At 38.3% G+C, this 22,948-nt stretch overlaps 1 protein-coding gene across 1 annotated transcript; it reads left to right on the top strand.

The window, feature by feature from the left end:
- Positions 1 to 3,179: 3,179 nt before the first annotated feature.
- On the top strand, positions 3,180 to 21,839 carry CCT2 (chaperonin containing TCP1 subunit 2). The gene is made up of 16 exons (XM_042947152.1): positions 3,180 to 3,329; positions 4,316 to 4,390; positions 4,492 to 4,557; positions 5,222 to 5,333; positions 5,669 to 5,745; positions 6,058 to 6,170; positions 7,412 to 7,614; positions 9,104 to 9,204; positions 9,397 to 9,524; positions 13,026 to 13,129; positions 15,723 to 15,842; positions 16,232 to 16,360; positions 16,557 to 16,660; positions 16,934 to 17,033; positions 18,746 to 18,887; positions 21,556 to 21,839. Exons 1-16 carry the CDS (start codon positions 3,327 to 3,329, stop codon positions 21,584 to 21,586), a joined length of 1,608 nt encoding a protein of 535 aa, XP_042803086.1. The 5' UTR covers positions 3,180 to 3,326; the 3' UTR covers positions 21,587 to 21,839.
- Positions 21,840 to 22,948: the final 1,109 nt, after the last annotated feature.

Below are 22,948 nucleotides of genomic sequence, written 5' to 3' on the forward strand. Positions count from 1 at the left end.
AGTTTTCCTGTATTTATATTTTACACATTTCTTAAAACTTTATGATAAGAGGTTTTCTTAGTCTTATATCGGTGCATCCATTTTCAAAGTGAACATATAATAGGTTAATGATCACGTTTCATCAGAGAAATGAAATTACAAGTATTTGACAGACCCTCACAGTTTTATCTATGTGGTCATTCAAACGAGTAGTTCTCAGCTTTGGAACTCCAAACCTAGTCAATAGGTTGGTACTGCAAAGCCTATTTGGGTACACCTCAAGATGGAGATCACTTAAACAATGAAGGGCATAGACAAGTCCACAAATGATTGGCTATTTACTATGTGCCAGATACCATGGGACCCATAAATTGGTTAAGATGTGGCAGAGACTGCATCTTGGAAAATTTGGACATTCATTCTCAGAAGTTAAAAACTTCTTTGGATTATTTCTGTATTTTTCCTTTGAGTTCCTTTGAAGACAGCTATTCATAGCTCATTTAATGAATGAGTACAAACAGGCCCTATGCTACTAATAAAGATAGTCCTTGCACTCGAAAGAATTTGTGGTTTAGAATAGCCCTTCTAATGAGGGTAATGCCCATCCTCCCCCCGCAGAGAACTAAGCCCTAAGACAAATTGTATATGATAAATTCTCTCTGATACCTCTAGAATGGTACTAACTATATACCTGAGGAGAACTGAAAAAAGTGTTTCTCCCAATTCCTAGTATAAGTGGTATGATAAAGGCACATACAAAAGAAGGGCATCAAACTCAGTCTAAGAATGGAGTTTTTCAAGAAAAGCCTAGAGGTGGTAATCCCTAAGGTTTTTGATGAGAGTCTTCACAGATTTAAAAGAAGAGAGGACAGGGTGTCTTGAGAAGGAAGAACATGTGCAAAGACACAAAGGTACACAAAGATCATGGTTGCTCAATGTTGGCAAGGGGTTTCATATGACTGGAGCATAGGTTGCAAAGGCAGGATGGGAGATAGAGAAGAAGGAAGAAATGAGATCACGTAGGAATTTTGTCTTAATTGAAATGGTGAGTATTTGGAGGATGTTAAACATTGGAGAAACAATAGTTGAGAAGGATTACTCTGACATCAACATGGAGGAACACTGGAGGGCATGACATTTTAATAAGGCAGGGAGACTGATTCAGAAGCTCTTACAAAAATGGAAACACAACTGGATGAACGCCTATTCAAAGGCATTGTTGAAAGAGTATGTAGGTTAGTTATTGCTGTGTGACAAAGTTACAAAGTTACAAAACTAGTAAATAGAAAAACTGAAATCCAAACCCTTGCAGCCTGATTCCAGAAACTTGAGTGTTTAACCCCTAGGGGACAAGGGTGAAGAGTCAAAACACATGCAATGGGGAAAGGACAAATTGCTCAGAGTCTCCTCATAGGGGGTCTCCTCCTGGTGGTCTCTGGCCTAGCACCACTGGGAGCAAGGCCTGCCTCCTAGTCCCCATCCAAATGCCCCCGTTATGCCCCCACCTTCTCTAAAGCCCAGGAGGGAGGGGGCATTGGTTTTTCCATCACCCATAGTCTCAGGCTTAGGTAAGACTCGGGCCTGCCAGAGGACATAGTATTTCCAAGTAAGTGACTTTGCCCGCAATGAAAACAGCCTTTTTTCAATATTGTGCAGGCATCTCAGCTTCTCATTATTGTGACTCTTCTCAGTCCAGTATATGATTTAGGATCTCCCCATTAAAGTGCATTTCTTAAAAGAAGAGCAAGTTTAAACAAAACAAAACTCTTGATAGATTTAAAACAACAATTTGTCCAGTATGAACACCTGTTTTCACGATGGACCTGAGTTGAGCATAGTGTAAACCAGGGTCAGGAAACTTTTTCTGTAAAGGATCAAATAGTGACTATTTTAGGCTTTATGGGCTAGACAGTCTGTCACAACCACTCTGCCATTGTATAATTCTATATCACATTGCACAGTATAAAAATGAATGGGTAGGGGCATCTGGCTGGTTCAGTCAGAACAGCACACAATCCTTGACTTTGGGGTTGTGAGTTCAAGCCCCACATTGGTGTAGAGATTACTAAAAAATAAACTTTAAAAATATATATTATTTTAAAAATGGGTATGCTTGTGTTCCACCAAGCTTTATGGACACCAAAATACAAGTTTCATATAATCTTAATGTATCATGAAATATTCACTTTTTTTACCCCAACCATTTAAATATGTAACACCCAATCTTAACTCTCTGGCCATAAAAAACCAGGTGGCAGGTTGGATTTGGTTCCCTCACCATCCCTCCCTGATGTAAACTAACCCTCTTAAATCTGAAAGGTGAAAACGATTAAAAATTGAAAACATCTATCAATGTTAACAAGCTTGCTGAGTGATGCATTAGTCAAAGGGAGAAAAGGGTATCAGTGGATGATAGAAAACCAATAGGTTTTTTTAAGGACAAAAATTTTAACTGTCCTAGGGGGTCAACTTGGAGTAAGAAAATTTTGTTTTTTAATAAACTGAAATATTTGGGATTGATTTTGGTCTCTATCAACACATTATGTAAGAGGGTATTGGTCATCTCTACTAGTGGAGGGGGAAAAATCGAGTGAAAGCTAAGACCTGAAAATGAGCAGGCAGGGCAAAGATAAATGTCTCCATGAGAGTTCACAAGACTTTGTCCCGGACAGTCAACGTCCAATTAAAAACAGCTTTTTAAAATTCAACAAAAGGAATGTAAGTCTTCCTCGTAATACTCAATAAATAACGTTTAAAATTAAAATAGCAATAAAATATTATTTAGTAATATAATGGTAAACAATCAAAGAAACAAAACCCGAAAAAGCTGAATGTATTTGCCTCCCGGGAAAGAATTGGTGAGGTTGGTGAATTGTCTTTCGTTATTAGTATATAACACTTTAAATTGTGTATATGTGGTACTTTCAGGCAAATTTTAAAAGTTTAAATTTAAGAAAAATTAAACGCACGAGCAAGAACGCCGTTGCTATGGCAGCCCGACGTCCCGAGATCCCCTTTGTTCTTCGGGAGTTCAACTCCCAACCTGCCCCGCTGCAAGCTAGATGTCGGACCCACCCCTTCCAGGTCTCTGGCAGGCGGATCCACAGGGGGCGGAGCGCGAGCCGAAGCCCCGCCCCCCAGCGTAAGGAGCCGCGCTTCCAACCGCGGTGCTCCACTCAAAGTGGCACCACTCACTGCTCCAGCTGGCGGCGCCTGGCCCGAGCTTCGCGCTGGTCGGAGCTCCGCCCCCTGCAGTAGAGCGTGTGCCGTCATTTCCGGCTTCTCTTACCTCCGGTCCCGGGCGTGAGCTGTGAGGGATTAGCGTGTGTGCCGAACTCCACGGAACCATGGTGAGTCTGGCCCCGCTAGCCCTGTCTAAGCCCCACCACGTCCCGCCGTGCCCTGCCGCCTCGCTGTCCCCTCTGTTTTCCCTTTGCCGCGGACTCCTTGTGTCTGTCTCTCCTTAGGCCGCCGCACATGGCGCGGGCCGCGGCGTGTGGCCTGCGCCGGGCCCGCCGGTGAAGCCCTCCATGCCTAGCAGGGGGAGGGGCGGGCCTCCATGCCAGCGTCTTGGGCCTACTAGGCCTCTCCCAGTACCAGAACCCGGGGCCCGGGGCTCAACCCAAGCGAAGAAATTTCTAGTGCCCCGGGCGGGTCGGCGCGGCAGGCCGCGCCCTCTCTTGGGGAGGAGCCTATGGCGACCGGGCTGGAGGGACCGGACGGTGAAGATGGAGGCGGGTCGACCGCTTTGCCTCGTCCACTGGGCGGTTGTTGAGCTAGTGGCTTACAACTCTTGCCTGCCTTATGCTTAGCTTAAAACCATTTTAAGTCTTGGGGCGCCTGGGTGGCTCAGTCGGTTGAGCGGCCGACTTCAGCTCAGGTCACGATCTCGCGGCCCGTGAGTTCGAGCCCCGCGTCGGGCTCTGTGCTGACAGCTCAGAGCCTGGAGCCTGTTTCAGATTCTGTGTTTCCCTCTCTCTGACCCTCCCCTGTTCATGCTCTGTCTCTCCCTGTCTCAAAAATAAATAAAACGTTAAAAAAAAAATTTAAAAAACCATTTTGTCTTGCCATGTTTAACAGTCTCTTTGGTATAGAATTTTTACTCGCAGAGCCCTAGTAGATCCCAAAAGCAAGGTCGTCTTGCCGTGCAGCTTGCATAAGTCCCTCACTCCCCCCTTAAGTAAATGCCCCAGTGATGGAGAACGTCACTGTTTTGAAAAAGTATGTTGTGCTGTAAATTAAACTTGTCTTTAATATCTGCATATTTTATCTCCATGCATCTGAATATACTTGTTAAATATTGGTATTCAAACTGATTGTTAATTTTCCTTTTTAGGCGTCCCTTTCCCTCGCACCCGTTAACATCTTCAAGGCTGGAGCTGATGAAGAGAGAGCAGAGACCGCTCGGCTGGTAAGCCTTGTTCTCCCATTCTTTTAAAGATTGGATTGTACTTTTTGAATTTTAAGATTGTAAAATTGATTCTTACCTTCAATCTCTGATTTTTACTCCAGTCCTCTTTTATTGGTGCCATCGCTATTGGAGACTTGGTAAAGAGCACCTTGGGACCTAAGGGCATGGTAAGGAAAACTAGGAATTTTTATGTTTTGATATTGTTTTAGAGCCGTTGGTGGAAATACAGTTAATAACTCAATTTGGGGGGTGCTTTTTAATGTTGGAAAGTTCACTCTTACTTACACATGTAAGATGTGGATATATTCTTCTTGCTAAAAATGAAAACAGTGCTTATAAAGCTAAAGTTCCCTTGGATCACCATCCTGGATCCTCTCCCCAGTGACAACCACTGTTATATCTGGATGTAAGTCTTCCCAATATATTTATGTAGATTTATCTGTGCATTATGTGTTTTGTTGCGTATATTTTGTTCTATCATAGGCACTACACGTGTGTACTTTATCTGTAGGTAGCTTTTTAAAATTCCTTTTAGCATTAATGTTTAAATTTTATTTATGACCACATTGAGGGACATTTAGTTTGTTTCCATTGTTTTTGCTATTACAATGCTGAGACAACCTTGTTAATATTTCCCTGTTCTAGTGTTCTTAGGGGTAGACACCAAGATTTGCTTATGGAGTGTATGCATTGAAAAATTTGAATGGATACTGCCAAATAGCCATCCAGAGTATTTACACATCAACAGTATATGAGAATACGGGTTGATCCATGCATTTTTCCAGATATATTTATATTTTGAACCACATATTTATTATTTATTCCTTTTAGGATAAAATTCTATTAAGCAGTGGACGAGATGCCTCTCTCATGGTAACCAATGATGGTGCAACTATTCTAAAAAACATTGGTGTGGACAACCCAGCAGCTAAAGTTTTAGTTGGTGAGTATGAGGATGATAATTCGATAATTCGATAATTCGTTAATATTTTGAAACACATTTTTGAATAGGTTGTGTTGATGAACTATACTTGCGATTAATTGATGTCTACTTTTTAATTGTTATCATTATTACAAGCTTCTAGAGTACCATGCATTTATTAATGATAAAACATTTCAGACTGAGAATTTCCAGGGTTTGTCAGGTGAGGAAACCTAGATAAGTGAGATTCAGATTGGTGGTGGGTATGTTTAGAGAATTAGGTAAGCTATGGAGAAGTAATTTAGAATGCAGAATCTCATAAGAATGAGCTAGTAACTATAGCTTCCTTTTTGTAGATATGTCAAGGGTTCAAGATGATGAAGTTGGTGATGGCACTACCTCTGTTACTGTGTTAGCAGCAGAATTGCTAAGGGTAAGAATATCTGAGGAACTTCAATCTCCTTTTATTGTTTTTTGCTCTTGGACCGGAAGTCATTGGGTCCTGCTTCAGGCTTCAGTTTATTTGTTTTGAGAGAGCGTGCATGCACATGAGCAAGGGGGGAGGGAGAGAGAGAATCGCAAGCAGGCTCTGGTGACAGAGCAGAGCCCAAAGTGGGGCTCAGTCCCATGAACCAGGAGATTATGACCTGAGCTGAAATCAAGAGTTAGATGCTTAACTGACTGAGCTACCCAGGAACCCTTTATGTCTTTACTGTTGTGAATGTTTTCTGCTCTTTATTAATAGGAAGCAGAATCTTTAATTGCAAAAAAGATTCACCCACAGACCATCATTGCTGGTTGGAGAGAAGCCACAAAGGCAGCAAGACAGGCTCTGTTGAATTCTGCAGTTGATCATGGGTTGGTATACCAAAATAATGCTATTTTTAAGTATTTAACATTTCTTATTTTGTCTATTTTTTTTATTTTTTATTTTTTTAAAATTTTTTTTTAACGTTTATTTATTTTTGAGACAGAGAGAGACAGAGCATGAACAGGGGAGGGGCAGAGAGAGAGGGAGACACAGAATCTGAAACAGGCTCCAGGCTCTGAACTGTCAGCACAGAGCCCGATGTGGGGCTCGAACTCACGGACTGTGAGATCATGACCTGAGCCGAAGTCGGACGCTTAACCGACCAAGCCACCCAGGCGCCCCGTTAGTTTGTTTAGTTTTGAGAGATTTAGAGAATCTTACAAGCAGGCTCCATGCTTGGCACTGAGCCTGACTCAGGGCTCAGTCTCATGACCGTGAAGTCATGAGCAGAGCCAAAGTCAGGAGTCAGATGTTTAACTGACTGAGCCACCCAGGTGCCCCTTAACATTCTTTTCAAAATATGCTCCATACAGAAAGTCTGGAGAATAAAAGCATTTACAAACATAACCCTGTTGCCTCATCCTGCCCTGATAACAAAACAAACCCTCCATGTTACACTTCACATACAGGCTGGGTTTCCAGTTTCCTGTGTATATAATCACACAACACACAGAAACAAATAGTATTGTGTAGAGAATTTTACAACTTCTAACTTAGTTGAATAATAAGGATATTTCTGAGTGTTAGTATTTTCTGCATTATTAGTTTTAATAGAGGTATGCATTTGATTATAGTATAATTTATCTATTTGTGTTTGGAAATCTGTGTTTTGATTGATAATTTTTAGCTTTATAGTAATGTGACAAATCTCTTTCCTAAAAAAATGTTTCAAGAAGTATAATTGGTGAGTCCAAAGGTATATGTGTATTTTAAGGCATTTTTATTTACCAGTAACTCTCTAGAAAACATTAATTCTCACTCCCAATATCTGTATAGCAATACCTATTTTTCCATGCTCTTGGAGCATTTGCTATTTTTTTGTTGGCTTATTTGTTTTTTGGTATTTTGCCAGATAGGTGGGAAATTAGTAACTTTTAATTTCGCATTTCTTGATTATTGGTGGTGAGCTCTAATTCTTTTTCTGTGGCTTAGAGCCCTGACTGGGGTGAAATGATCTACTGACACCTATTTGGATAAATTTCAAAAAGAAAAATAGGATTGATATCTTTGGAGAAGCATTTTAAGAACAGGCATGAGTCTTCTGTTTTTTTGTTTTTTGTTTTTTTAGTTCTGACGAAGTTAAGTTCCGTCAGGATTTAATGAACATTGCAGGAACAACATTATCCTCAAAACTTCTTACTCATCACAAAGACCACTTTACTCAGTTAGCTGTAGAAGCTGTTCTCAGACTGAAAGGCTCTGGTAATTTGGAGGCAATTCATGTCATCAAGAAGCTAGGAGGAAGTCTGGCAGATTCCTATTTAGATGAAGGTATGTATATGTTAAATATGGGAAAACAAGGTTTGATCAGATGTTGAGGGCTAAATAGCGAATCCTGTTTTTAGCTAGTCAGGACTAGTGACACTTCACAAAGCCAGAAAACTTGTCTTTAAGAATACAAATAATATAATAACCATTTTTGTCATTCTGATCCATTTATTATGTGTAACTATGTGCTTCATCTCCATCCCAGCATTTCTTTGATAATCTCTAGGTTTTACTTATGCCAAGAAGTTATTACTTGCAGTGTCTAATAAAGAGAAATTGTAGTCTTAGTAGAAATCAGCTACTCTGAAATAGCACTTTTTCCAGGAAGGGTTTGTGTTAAGTCATATCATTTAGTTGGTGTAGGTATTGAGGGTATAGTTGCTGGTGTTTTTTAAAGTGATACAGAAGTCTTAGCAATTGCTATTTTCTTACTAATAGTGTATTTTGTTCTTAGAGTATGAATTTTTCAAAACATCTTTACATTGTATTTACTTCACAAAATGACTTCTGGAGTGGAATGTGTAGGCGTTCTCTTCTATAGAGGAGAAACAGGAACAAGTTGTGTTTTACCAGTGATTCGTACTTCATTTATAGGTCATTTGTATTTCAAGGCAGTAACAATTCTGAAAATACTCTGTGTTGAATTTATCTATGAGGGCTGTGTAGCATTTCTAAAAGAGGCTAGTGGGTAGGTAAGGATAATGAAAACAAAGATAGCTACCATTTCTGAATGCTACATTCTTGAATGTTCTGTGCCAAGCATTCTAATAGGAATTTAACTTAAAATTTTATTTATCCCTCATTATGTTGTTGATCCAGTGATTGAGAATTAGGTTCATCTTAATAGGGTGGAAAACCCAACATGAAAATGGAAAAGGTAAAAGTTATGTATGCCTCTAAAAGAAGCTTGGAGAAAGAGTTCCAAATCATCAGGCCTCTAGGCTGGAAACGAGCATCTGTGCCACTGGTGATACTCCTGTTTTACAGATGACTAGCTAAGGTTGATTAATTTGTCCAAGAGTCTGTACATAGCCTGTAAGCAGCATGAGTATGATTGGGGCAGGTTTGTCTGACTCCATTATACATGACTTTTTCATTTTCTTAACCAGCTTCAGTGCTTCAAAAAGTTCAGTAATCTCTAGGAATACCTTGTTTTTCTGAATCCTCAGTTTTTCTGTTGTGTTGGCTTTAAAGGAATGAAAGTGGATTTATTAGCATTATGTTGTAATCCACATCTGCATATTTTGTATATTTTGTGGAACAAAAGTTTCAAAATACTGTGTTTATTCTTAAAGTTTGTGCTGTACTCTTACATTTCCACCTGCTAAGTTGATTTTTATGATCACTGCTTTAATGGAATGCTTTATAGGTTCTAGGAGCTTGAAGAATTGGACTCAAATGTGTTCTTTGAAAGTAATTTGATAAAGCAGACATCTATAGAAGATTTATCAATATAGCTTTCAAGTATTTAATATAGTATTCTGTATTGTAGGCTTTCTGTTGGATAAAAAAATTGGAGTAAATCAACCAAAGCGAATTGAAAATGCTAAAATTCTTATTGCAAACACGGGTATGGATACAGATAAAATAAAGGTATGTTAACTACATTTCTTGGAATTCTAATTGTTAGCTGCTTTATAAACTCAGGCTGAGAATCACTTGCACTTAAAAAAAAAAACCTAGAATATATATGAATGTATCCAAATACATAATTTCAGTGTATTTATGTGAAAATGTTTATGTTGAGACTCTTAAGTGTTGTTTTTATGCTTTCCTTTGTTTTAGATATTTGGTTCCAGGGTAAGAGTTGATTCTACAGCAAAAGTGGCTGAAATAGAACACGCAGAAAAGGAAAAAATGAAGGAGAAAGTTGAACGTATTCTTAAGCATGGAATAAATTGCTTTATTAACAGGTCCGTATGTGGTTTTGCTAACAATAGTTATAATAATGTAATACATGATTTATGTGTTTGAAGGCTTATGGAAATACTTAATATGGAATTAGTGACTTGTTATTTAGAAACGTGTTTTTTCTGAATATAATTAGAATTTTATGGCAAGGCACTTGTATTATTATGATTTTGGTGATGTTTGATGTTAATACACTTTACCAAACCTTTTTTTATTAATAACAAAATAGTTAAAAAAAAAAAAAAAAAAAGTTTTTTGATGTTTGTTTATTTTTGAGAGAGACAGAGACAGAATGCGAGTGGGTTGGGACAGAGACAGAGGGAGGCGCAGAATCAGAAGCAACCTCCAGGCTCCTAGCTGTCAGCACAGAGCCTGACGCAAGGTTTGAACTCACGAGCTGTGAGATCATGACCGGAACCGAAGTCGGACGCTCAACCGACTGAGCCACCCAGGCACCCCACAAAGTAGTTTTTTGATTTGACAGTTACAGTTTTAGAGTTTTGGACTAATTGTGTGTGTGTGTGATATATATATCTGGTGGAGAGGTTCAATTCCCATATCAAATGATGAGAGTTTGAAGTGGCAAAAAATTAATACCAAAGAAAACAAGAATGAAGAGATCAAGTTTTAGATAAGAATTTTGTCTTGTGTTTTTTAAAATCATTTACTTTGATTTTTTTTAATGTTTATCTTTGAAAGAGAGCACAAGCAGGGGAGGGGCAGAGAGAGGGAGACACAGAATCCAAAGCAGGCTCCAGGCTCCAGGCTCCAGGCTCCAAGCTGTCTTCACAGAACCCGATCAGGGCTCGAACTCATGAGCCATGAGAGAGTGACATGAGCTGAAGTTGGGTGCTTAACCGAGTGAGCCACCCAGGCACCCTAAAGTTTGTTTTTGAGAGAGTGTATGCTTGTGCACAAGTAAGGTAGGGAGGGACAGAGAGAGAGGAGACAGAATTCCAAGCAGTCTCCATGCTGAGAGTCTGATGCGGGGCTTGAACTCATGAACTGTGAGATCATAACCTGAGCTGAAGTCAAGAGTCGGACACTTAACTGAGTCACTCAGGCACCTGTTTTCTTTAATTTCTGTGAAAAAGTATGTGTATGCTTCTTCTGTGTATTCTTTTTTTTTCAAAGTTTATTTATTTTGAGAGAGCATGCACGCAGGGAAGGGGCAAGGTGGGGGAGAGAATCCCAAGTAGGCTTAGTGCTATCAGCAGAGTCCAAGGTGGGGCTTAAACCCACGAACTGTGAGGTCATGACCTGAGCTGAAATCAAGAGTTGAATGCTTAACTGACAGAGTCACCCAGGCGCCTTTCCCCATGTTTCTTAATTGTTAGTGTCTAAGGCATTTTTGGGTTTTTTTTTCCCCCACAAAGGCAATGGAAATTTTTTTTCAGTAAAACTAGAAAAGAGTCAATAAAAAGTCACAACACTATCCACTCCAGTGGTCTGAGGCAGCGTAAAATGGAATCAGGTGTCAGGCACTCCGGGCCCCGTAGCTTGCTTCCATGGCTCTCAGACCAGCTTCCATCTTTGGGGCCCTGATGTTATAGGGCTGAACATGTAAGATCCAATAGTAGTGAGGGCCATTTCCTGGCAAGGCCTAGAGGCAAGAACTCTAGACTGGAGTTTTGGCAAGGAGTCCTCTATTCTCTTCCAGGTTCAGGGGGCCTAAAACCACTGCTTTGAATTCAGTTTACTCATTCCCACCTCAGGGCCTCTAATGTACCTAATTTTCCCTCTGGTTGGCTCCCTTGGATTGTTTTAAATGGTGAAAATGCCAAGAGGAACAACATGTTTCTGTCAGTGAACTTTGGTTAACTTTGACAGTTAATATTTGATGAAAAATAATTGTTCTAGGCCAGATGTTTGTGGGCTTCTTTTGTTTGTTTTAATGTTTATTTATATTGTTAGAGCATGTGCAAGGGAGACAGAATCCCAAGCAGGCTCCATGCCACTAGCACAGAGCCCCATGCTGGGCTTGATCTCACAAATGTGAGATCATGACCTGAGCCCAAATGAAGAGTCAGATGCTTAACCCACTGAGCCACCCAGGCATGCTTGTGGGCTTTTTAAAAAGAAGTTTGTAAACTGTGTGATCTGTGAATCTGAGAACATGCATTTTGCCTAACAGTGCTTTATAATAATTATTTTTAAAACTTTTTTTAGCCTTTTTTTTTTAATTAAGTTTCAAACTTTTAAACATGTCCTTTTTATACTCCTGATAGAAAAATAATACCCCATTGGGGCACCTGAGTGGCTCAGTTGGTTAAGGGCCTGGCTCTTGGTTTCAGCTTGAGTGGTGATCTCACATATTATGAATTCGAGCCCCACATTGGGCTCTGCGCTGACAGTGTGGAGCCTGCTTGAGATTCTCTCTCCCCTCTCTCTCCCCTCTGCCTCTACCCCGCTTGTGCACCCTCTCTCTCTCAAAACAAACTTTAAAAAAAATCTCGTTTTGGAAAATAGAAATGTATAAAGAAGGAACAGAGTCTAGGGTCTGACCTTCCTGAAATTCTTTTATTAAGCTGATCTGTGTGTGTAGTGTTCTAGCTTCAGTTTTTCACTTACTTACGATGGCATGCTGTAAACTTTTGTAACTTGGTTTTTTTTTTTTTTCAGTCTAATATATTTTTAAAATTACAAAGTTCTCATAACTGGTAAATTGTGATCTGCACAAACACTCCCCAGTGGACATTAAGGTCGTTGGCAGGTTTTGCTGTTCTCTAAAAATTTTTTACAAATATCATCATTAAAATCTTTTAACGTTTATTTTTTTTTGAGAGACAGAGCATGAGAGGGGGAGAGGCAGAGAGGGAGACACAGAATCCGAAGCAGGCTCCAGGCTCTGAGCTGTCAGTGCAGAGCCTGATGCGGGGCTCGAACCCACGAACTGTGAGATCATGACCTGAGCTGAAGTCAGGTGCTTAACTGACTGAACCAACCACCTGGCACCCCAAAATCTTTTAATATCTAAATTTATTTTCCTATTGTAGAGCCTCAGGAGTGGAATTAAAGCATGTGAACATTGACGTGGGTTTTTTTTGTTTTTAAGTTTTTTTTTTAATGCTTATTTATTTTTGAGAGAGAGGGAGGGAAAAAGGGCAGGCAGAGAGAGAGGGAGACACAGAATGTGAAGCAGTCTCTAGGCTCCCAGCTGTCAGCACAGAACCCAATGTGGGGCTCAAACTCAGGAACTGTGAGATCATGACCTGAGCCGAAGTCGGATACTTAACTGACCCCTGACGTGGTTTTTGATGCATTTTTTGCTACATTACTTTTCAGAATTATGGGTCTAGTTTATCCTATTAGTTAACAATATAAAGTACCTGTTTTCAGTACTAGCATGAATGCACTAAGTTTTGTAATTTATAAATTATTGCATACGGAAGATACGGTAAAATTTGTATTGGTGAGGTAAAAATGGTTCCATGTTTTTTAGTCTGTTGAATTTTAGACTTGTGAAATAACAATTTTGAACAATATTTTTATTTTATTTATAGGCAGTTAATTTATAATTATCCTGAACAGCTCTTTGGTGCTGCTGGTGTTATGGCTATTGAACATGCAGATTTTGCAGGTGTGGAACGCTTAGCTCTTGTCACAGGTATGGGAAAAAGGCATTAATTTCTTTTTTCTTTCTTTATTTTATTTATTTTTTTAAGTTTATTTTGATAAAGGGAGAGAGGCAGAGAGAAAAATCCCAAACAGGCTCCGTGAGGTCAGTGTAGAGCACGATGCAGGTCTTGATCTCACAACCCTTGAGATCATGACCTGAGCAAAAAGGAAGAGCTTAACCAACTGAGCCACCCAGGCGCCCTAAAAGGCATTAATTTCCAACAAACACTAATCGCTCTTGGATTTATTAAATGTTAGTGTATGGAACTTATTGCTGAGAGTACAAAGAAGTACCTTTAGGGGGCTTAGAAAATAAACCATTATTCTGAAATCTGATTTATGGTTTTTTGACATCTTTAGTTATGTTATTTTACTATATAGCAAATTATATGCTAGGTTTTCCCTCTCCTTTTTTGTTACATTGTTTTAAAGATACTAGATCTTTTCTCACAAACCCACAGGACCATTGTTCTATACCTAAAGAAACAAAAACTTAAAAAAGGAGTGTTCGGTTTTATCTAGTTTATTTTTAGTGGTGAGTAGTCCAATGCTTTGTGCCCTCTGTGGTAGTAAGTTACCATAATAACCTTTATTGAACACTTAACTGTATGTCAGAGAGTGGGTCAAGTGCTTGCACACTGTTTTTGTTAATTCATTTAAATTTGTGGGTAATCAATGTTGAACTAAGTGTGAAAACAATTCAGCAATGAATAACGAAAAGTTTCGTATACTCTAATATGCTTCGGTAGAGGTAGGAGTTTCATAATCCCAGTTGTGTGGAATAAAAATATATTTATCAGTAAGATCACATCTACATCAGAATGACAGAGTGTAATTTGTTTATGTTGGGGTAATAGTTTTTAAAGTAACCTTAAAGACGTAAGTGTAGCAACCTTTATTCTCTAATTTTTAGGCCCTTGAAAATAAATGAATATGTTGGAAAGGTGGTTTGGGATCTGGCAATGAGAATTTGAGGAGAGGGGTTTGAGATGTAAAGGCACTAGGAATGTTGAATTTTCAAGTGCCATGAGTATTAGAAATAAAAGTATACTAACTATTGTAAAGGGTAGTATTGGTTTCATGTCAGAGTAACTTCTTCAACCATTTTTAATAATTTTGAGAAGTGTGGTCTTCTGACCTAAAAAAAGACTTTTTTCTTTCATTAGTTACTTTGAAGTGGGTTTATTCTTTCTTTAATTACTTTGAAATAGGTTTACTTTAAAGTTCTTTAAGAGCAATTACATACTTGATGCTTAAGGTAATAAAATTTAGGGTGTAATTCCTCCTTTAAGATAACAAAATTAAAGATACGCCCTAAGAATTAAATGTGAATGATAGCACATTCATAGGATAAGTTGATCTCATAAGGACTTGATACATGAAATTGCCACATACACTCAGAGGAAAATTGACTGCACCAAGCACACCCAACTGCAAAGTTGATCTTACCTGTTGGTGCCTCCTATCTTTAGCTTACTTGTTTTTAAGATGTGTGAAATTGGTTCTCGTAAACGTCAAGGATACACATACATGTTTTTTCTAAGCCAGTATAGAGAAGTTAGTGAATTTAAGATAAGTGAAAATTCTCATAAGCCAAATTAGTCTCATTTTGGGGATGTGATGTCCCAAATGTATTGTGTCTCACATCTAGAACACAAAGCAGTCTCAGGAATTTGCCAATCAAAAGTCAAAAGAACTTCAGCTGTACGGATGAGTATAAATCAGTATAAAAATGACCCAGAGTCTTTTTCTATAATTTTTTTTGTAAAATAGATATAAAGCATCCATTATTCTGAGTTACAGTAAAAAAGTAGGAAAAGAGGGGTTGGTTGATGGTAGAGGAAATCTACTTTATTAGATGAGAGTAGTGAGGTGGAAATCTACTTTATTAGATGAGAGTAGTGAGGTAGAGAAAGGGATTTTAAAATGGAAGTTTAACTTTTGCCTAATTAACGAGGAAAGGAAATGGCTGAACTTTTCAGTTTACACCATGGAAGATGGAGGGAAAATAGGAATAGAAATAAGACCTAGGAGTAAAGTAAAAATTTTTTTGACATCTCATTAGGTTTGCTCTGGGAAATTTTCAGTATACGTTTTCCCTTTTTCTAGGCTTTCTGAGATTGTAGTTACTGTAATGATTAGCAGGTATCAGGTGCTCCTTTAAGCAGTTTCTAAGGTTTACATCTGTTGACATAGTAGAATTAGTCAAATATTCTTATGTTTTGAGAAATTGGATCATAAGGGTACTGGTTTTCTAGACAGGATTCAAAAGGGAATCTGTATTCTACAGTGTGCTGCACATACAGGTCTAAAGAGACTGCTTGGATTTGAATTCCACTTTACTGTATTTGTTAGTGCTACGTAATCTTGAACAAGAAACTAAATATCTCTTTGCCTTGATTTTAGTATTTCCTAACAGTATCTCTGAGGGTTGTAAAGATTAAATAGATTATGTGAAGTGCTTCAAAGTGCTTGGCATGTAGTAAGCAGTCAACTTTAAAAATGTCAGTTCATTAGTTCTTACTGGAAAACAGATTTTTAAATGCGTTGTGCATTTAATTAATGTGTATTTATGTTCATAGGTGGTGAAATTGCTTCTACCTTTGACCACCCAGAACTAGTGAAGCTTGGAAGTTGTAAGCTTATTGAGGAAGTCATGATTGGAGAAGATAAACTGATCCACTTTTCTGGGGTAGCACTTGGTGAGTGATTATATAGATCCTGATTTAGGTTCCTAAAGGTTTGATAGACTCTGTTGAAGTTAAAAGAAGTAGTTACTGTATTTACTAGAATATGATGTGTCTTAATTCTTGAGAGGCATGATGTATATTACTCTCAGTTTCTTTTGAGATAAGCCTCATGTTAATCTTGCCTTTGTGAACAGTATATTCAACATGATTGTTTTCTAGGTACCTTAGAACTACTGTGAACATGGATTATTAGCAAAAAGAATGTACAATAGCAGAGGACATGTCCGCTTTTAAAACCAAAGAATAATTATAACCAATATCTACGTAAAGATTAGAAGGCAAACTTGTTTTTTATAACTAAGTGTTCACTGTGACCTAAGAATCTTATCTTTTAACTTTAGGTGAAGCTTGTACCATTGTTCTGCGTGGTGCCACTCAACAAATTTTAGATGAAGCAGAAAGATCTTTGCATGATGCTCTCTGTGTTCTTGCCCAAACTGTGAAGGATTCTAGAACAGTTTATGGAGGAGGTAAGCATTTTAAAAATACTGAACGTGGTTTATTCAAGTATAGTAATGGTTTTGGCTTTAATGATTTTTAGAAAGCTTATATATAGTACTTTTGAGTTTAATTTTAAAATGTTTGATGTATCTTAAGGGAAATCAGTAATTCAGGGTCTTGGAGATTAAATAAAATATTTAATTGGAATTTAATTTTAATCTGCAGGCTGTTCCGAGATGCTGATGGCTCATGCTGTGACACAGCTTGCCAGTAGAACACCAGGCAAAGAAGCTGTTGCAATGGAGTCTTATGCTAAAGCACTGAGAATGGTAAGTTGATAAAGAGATCTGAACTCCCATTTTGTGAGTATTGATGGTTTTTTAAATGAATACATTTTCCTATTGTAGACATGTTTGCCTTTTTGGCATTAAGAAAACTGGTTCACGCCACTTAAATTTGATTCTGGAGTTTATCTTTTTTATGAGCAGTAATTAAAAGGAACAATTTTACATGGTTTCTAAATGTATAATTTTAAAAAGGTGTCCTAGTTAGAAGTAAATCCACTTTCTTATAGAATATTTGCTATTTGTCTTACCTTGTAGTTGCCAACTATCATCGCCGATAACGCAGGCTATGACAGTGCAGATCTCGTGGCGCAGCTCCGAGCTGCCCATAGTGAAGGCAATACAACTGCTGGACTGGGTAAGAAATTGCATGAAACCTTGTAGTAATTTTGGTAGTAACTTTACCAAGTTATTCTTTTTTTCTTTAAGCTGAATTCTCATAATAACCATAAAAAAGTTTCCTGTGGCCCTTGCCTCTGTAATTGTTACATATTTTAGGAAAATGTTTAACTTCATATTCTCAACACTGCCAGAACTGTTTTTCCATAAAGGGTATAAAACTAATTAGAAGATTTGTAACTAGTTTATTGTGACTGTGAGATTGAAATACATAAACAGTACGAATATTTTCAAATAAGTATAAACATAATGTTAAGTTTATTATAGTATAATCAACATTCAATTTTAATCTCCTAGGAAACTTACTATGAGACATTCTTGAGTGTGGATCTTTGATACATAGATAAAAGTGGCCAAAAGGGCAGATTTTAATTCAAATTGAAAAATTTCCCAATGAACTGTCCAAGACAGGAATAGTAAGAGGGTAGATAATCCTGGCACTGCAGAAGAGAGGTAATGAAAATGATCTGTCAGAAGGTGAAGTAGGGATTCTCACAAGAAGAAAAGTAGATGACTTCTAAATTCTCTTCCAGTTTTAGGAATCCATGGTAGGGGCACCTGGCTGGCTCAGTTGGTAGAGCGTGTGACTCTTGATGTCAGGGTTGTGAGTTCGAGCCCCGCATTGGGTGTAGATTACTTCTAAAAATTGAAATCTTAAAAGAAAAAAGAATCCATGGTAATTAGTGATAAGCACATCTTATGTGTAGTAATTTTACTTTTGTTTTTATTTTTTACTATTATTTTGAGAGCGAGAGAATCCCAAGCAGGCCCCATGCTGTCAGCACAGAGCCCAGCATGGAGCTCAGTCCCACGAACCATGAGATCATGACCTGAGCTGAAAGCAAGAGTTGGAGGCTTAACTGACTAAGTCACTGCTCCCTGCAGTAATTTTACACATGTACGTACATATACACACGTGTATATATATGTACATAGATAAAGATAGGTGATTGAGGGGCGCCTGGGTGGCTCAGTATGTTAAGTGTCAACTCTTGGTTTCAGCTCAGGTCATAAACTTGCAGGTTGTGAGTTCGAGCCCTGTGTCGGGCTCTTTGCTGACATTGTGGAGCCTGCTTGGGATTCTCTCTCTCTCCCTTTCTGTCTGCCCCTCCCCAACTTGCTTTCTGTTTGTCTCTCAAAATAAATGAATAAACCTAAAAATGTTAAAAAAACTGATTGAGTGTTCTATATTCATTTTCCATTATTTGACCTAGTTGACCTCCATTAATACAGATGATTGGTAGTTGACCTTTTAATTTTCTCAAAAGCCTTGAGTGATAGGCTGATGAGAATGCTCTAATTAAATTGAGTGGTTGGGTCTTGTGATCTCATTTTTTATAAACATTAATTTTATTTGTTGTAAGTCATTAGAGATATTTTGATAATTTAGTTGCTAAAACTATAGTTTAGGGGTGCCTGGGTGGCTCAGTCGGTTGGGCAACTGACTTCGGGCTCAGGTCACAATGTCACAGTTGGTGAGTTCAAGCCCCACATCGGGCTCTGTGCTGACAGCTCAGAGCCTGGAGCCTGCTTCAGATTCTGTGTCTCCCCTTCTCTCTGCCCCTCCCTTGCTCACGCTCTGTGTCTCTCTGTCTCTCTGTCTCTCAATAATAAATAAATGTTTTTAAAAAAAAACAGCTATAGTTTAGTAAATACTGTGTCTTGTTTCAGATATGAAGGAAGGTACCATTGGAGATATGGCAGCACTGGGTATAACAGAAAGTTTCCAAGTGAAGCGACAAGTTCTTTTGAGTGCAGCTGAAGCAGCAGAGGTGATTCTGCGTGTGGACAACATTATCAAAGCAGCACCAAGGTATTGTAGCACTTTAACACACATTTCTTAGAAAAAAATTGTTTTTTAAAATTATTATTGTTTTTTAATGTTTACTTAGAGAGCGTGCCCACATGAGGGAGGGGCAGAGAGAGAGGGAGAGAATCCCAAATAGGCTCTGCACTGTCAGGGTGCAGCCCAGTGTGGGGCTTGATCCCATGATCTGTGAGATCATAACCAGAGTTGAAATCAAGAGTTGAATGCTCAACCAACTGAGCCACTAGGTGCCCCTCTTACAAAAAAATTAACACAGAAGCAAAAAATAGACAACTGGGTATGTTTGGTAATTGTAGTTGATAGAGCCATTTCTGCCTAACTAAAAGTATTACGCATGTTATTTAAAATCTGTAGTCATAACTGTTAAAGTCAGAAAAGTTCAGGGAGAGAGGGGTACAGGTAACACAGGAGAGCTCTCAGAATTGACATAAAGAGGCAGGCTTGGAAAGGTTAAGAACCATACTGCATGGGGGTGAGGGCTGTAGTAGTAAGAATGAATGTCTTTTTACCAGGATGAGTCCGCTATAGTCCTCTATCCTGGGTACACTTTTTCATATAGGTAATCTTAAGTACATGATGTCCAGAGTTCCTTATATGTTCCATTTCAGCAGTTTTTTTAAGGTGTCAAATTTTTTCAGAAACTTATTCATGTAAAAAAATGGTTAGCCAGAATATCTTAACTTCTGAAGATTTAGTTAACTTAATTGTTCTTACTAGTAGTTATGAAAATATTAATTTTACCTGTTGAAGTGGTAGTTCATGAAATTGAGAGGGGATGGTGGCCTGCACCAGGAGATAAGAGGTGAGGGCGGTCAGGAGGTGTTGATCATAGATTTTGAAGGTGGAGCCTGCAGAATTTGATGATGTGCTGGATATAAGGTATAAGGAAAAGGAATGAAGGATAATCCAATCCAAGGTTCTTGTTGGGAGAAATAAAGTTTCTCTTATGTGAGTCTCTTGTGAATAGAAGCAGAGAAGTGGGATGGTAGCTAGAGGATGTGTGGGTCTTTACTGTGAATGTTCAGTGCTATGTGGAGTGATCTCGTAGGGGGAGATGAATGCAGAAGGAGGGAGCAGCCCACTAAGTAGCTGTGAGAAGGAGTGGGAGAATGAGAGGGGGGTGCTGGTTTTAGTTGGAAGCACGGGGAGTTCATCCCTGGGAACAGGAGGGAAGTAGGAACATCATTAGGAAATTGCACCTTAAATGGACTAAGGTTAAGGTACAAGGAATTTCTTTGTGCAGTCGTGCAGCATCCACTTGAGTGCTTTTTTCTATTACATCCCATTACTATTAGAAAGAGGAAAGAGTAGAAAGGAGTGATTTGGATGTGGAAAGAAAAGGGGGAAATGGTATTTAAATCTGTGGTGTAGTAGAAGAAGGCCTGGGCTGAAAATAGTTTCTCTGTGGTAGGGAAATGAGCAGTCATTTTGAAATGGAAAGTTGGTGAGGGAAGGAGAAATTGAAAGTTTTGGAAGCTGTGCCAGCAGAGATGGTTGTGCAGTTCTGTTTTCTACTGTCTTTAAGCAGAATGATAACAAAAGGAAACTGGTCTGTAAAGTTTTCCTAATAGGCCACATAATCATGCCCTGCCCTCATAAATCTTTGCAATGACTTGATACCCTCAACCACGTTTGTAATATGTTCCTTGGTATATACCTCATTTGATCTGATACCACTGTTTTAGTGGTTTAAGTGTCTATTAAATTTAGTAGATGTTCTCAGTAATTGCAGTAAAGAAACATGAATAATTTTGTTTAACTGAGCCTTCCCAAACATACTGGTCTGGGGACTCTTCATACCCATTATTAACCAGGGGACTCTTACTCCATTCCAGACCAGTTGCCCTGTGAACTGTCACAGCTTGATAAGTTTCTGTATTGACATCTTTTAGCATCCTTTAGTCCTACTCCCATAAGCTTCCAAGGTTGAAAGATTTATTTCCTTATATGGTCCCAGTATACTCTTTCAGTGTTTTTAGACTTTGCTTCTCTGGAATGATTGCTGTGTTTGTCTTTAGAAGCAGTGCTTATACAGGCAGTAAGTAAAATTCTGTTAGTACCTCTGCCATGCCTCCTTCCTGAGAGATTTGTTATTTTCTCACCAAAGAATAAAAGTTTAACATCTAAGATGTATATGAAAGGCACTGTTGACATACTTTAGTGAGTTTCCCAGCTTACCTACTGGCATTTGTTTTCATTCGTTTAGAATAGCAAGAAAAATAGAGATTTTTAATCTGGAGGCCCCAAAGTCTTGTCATTCTACATACAACTTGTGGTTAAGAGTACCTGTCTTTGTCTTTGACTAATTTAGTAGTAGAATTCCCTAACGCATTTGCTGAAAACATGCATTAACCTTTTAATGGAGAATATGTATTTGTTAAGTAGGTTGTTGGGATGAGAAATAGAGTATTGCTAAATACCTACAGGTCTTCACGTTCCATAGATTTGTAATGTTCTCTTACTAGTGTAGTAGTAATTGAGGGATATTAATTATGAGGTAGAAACAGCATCTTTGTTACAGAGAATTGGTTATAATGGTTTTAATAAAATTAAGAATTTAGCTGTGTTTGTATTTGCTATAAATCTTTGGTTACAGTCATGCTTTTCATTTTTACCATTGCCTTTTTAAGTGTTTGTTTTATAATCCTTGCAGGAAACGTGTCCCTGATCACCACCCCTGTTAAACATTCCCATGTGCTGTTGAGCTCTGGACCAGGTAGTTCATAGCAAAGTTGTGTTTGAAAGACTTCCACCTATTAAAGAAGACTGTGGTATTGAAGTTTATCTGTGGCTCTTGTATCCTTAAGTTTGGACATTTAACTGACCATCTATTTTAACATGGGTCTAATTTATTTGCTGTTTCATTTTCCATAAAACTCAGTTGATTTAAAAGTTCGTTTCTCATATTGTGCATCAAAATAAAAATTTGAACAATTATCTGTTCTTACCTGTCTTAGTGATTTGTACTCTGTTTTTAATTATTTAATGGGAGCAAATGATTATACTCTGTATAGAGTTGTTCAGCTTAACTAATGATTGGCCTTACATGATTATGAAATAATTATCAAGTCCAAGTCACACATGATAAACATAGGTTAATCTCTTGGTTTTTAATCCTATATAACTTATTAGCCATTTAATTTTGTTTAGTGAAAGTACTCATTTAATTTTGTATAGTCGAAGTACCGTCTCTTATATAGGAAACAATTATGGTGTAAACATTATTTCAAGTTTGAAAGAGTCCTATATTACTTACTTTTTAAATGTTACTTTTGAGAGAGTGTGTGAGCAGAAGAGGGCCAGAGAGAGAAGGGGACAGAGGATCTGAAGCGGGTTCTGTGCTGACAGCGAGCCCGGTATGGGGCTCATACTCCCCAACCATGAGATCGTGACCTGAGCCGAAGTCGGCCTCTTAACCGATTGAGCCACCCAGGTGTCCCGAAAGAGTCCTCTATTTTAAAAGTTGCTTGTTACAAGCTGCTTCTCAAGGACCTTTGATGCTTTAAAGGGCAATATCCTCTTAAAGAATATGGATGTGGTTAGATTTAAGCATTACTGATTGTTGTTTTGTTAATGCTTTTCGGTTTTGGCACATGGCCAAGAGGAGAAAGAATGGGGATAGGTATGTACTTTGTTAATGGTTTAAAAGTGAATTTAGTTTTGGAAGTTATTTTAATGCATCAGTGTATAACAGAATGCCCAAGAAATAAAGTGCAGCAGTAGGTTATAAGTTTTTACAGGGTAACTGTGCTAGCTTAATGGAGAGACATTTTATTCCCATAGAAGAGCAAAAGGGTTTTCAAGGAAACACTGATAAAATAACCTGTTTCTGTTGTGTTTTTGTTTTTTGAAGTAGGCTCCACGTGGGGTTTGAACCCATGATCATGAGATCAAGAGTTACATGCTCTACTGATTGAGGCAGCCAGGTGCTCCCAACCTGTTTTGTTTTTGTCTAAAAAGTTTGTCTCCACATTTTAATACTACTTTTGTAGAAGCTACTGAAACTAGGAAAACTTGGTTTTCTTTGTTTTGGTACTAGTTTATGT

The sequence above is a fragment of the Panthera leo genome, chromosome B4, assembly GCF_018350215.1.
Source record: "Panthera leo isolate Ple1 chromosome B4, P.leo_Ple1_pat1.1, whole genome shotgun sequence".
NCBI classification, from domain to species: Eukaryota; Metazoa; Chordata; class Mammalia; order Carnivora; family Felidae; genus Panthera; species Panthera leo.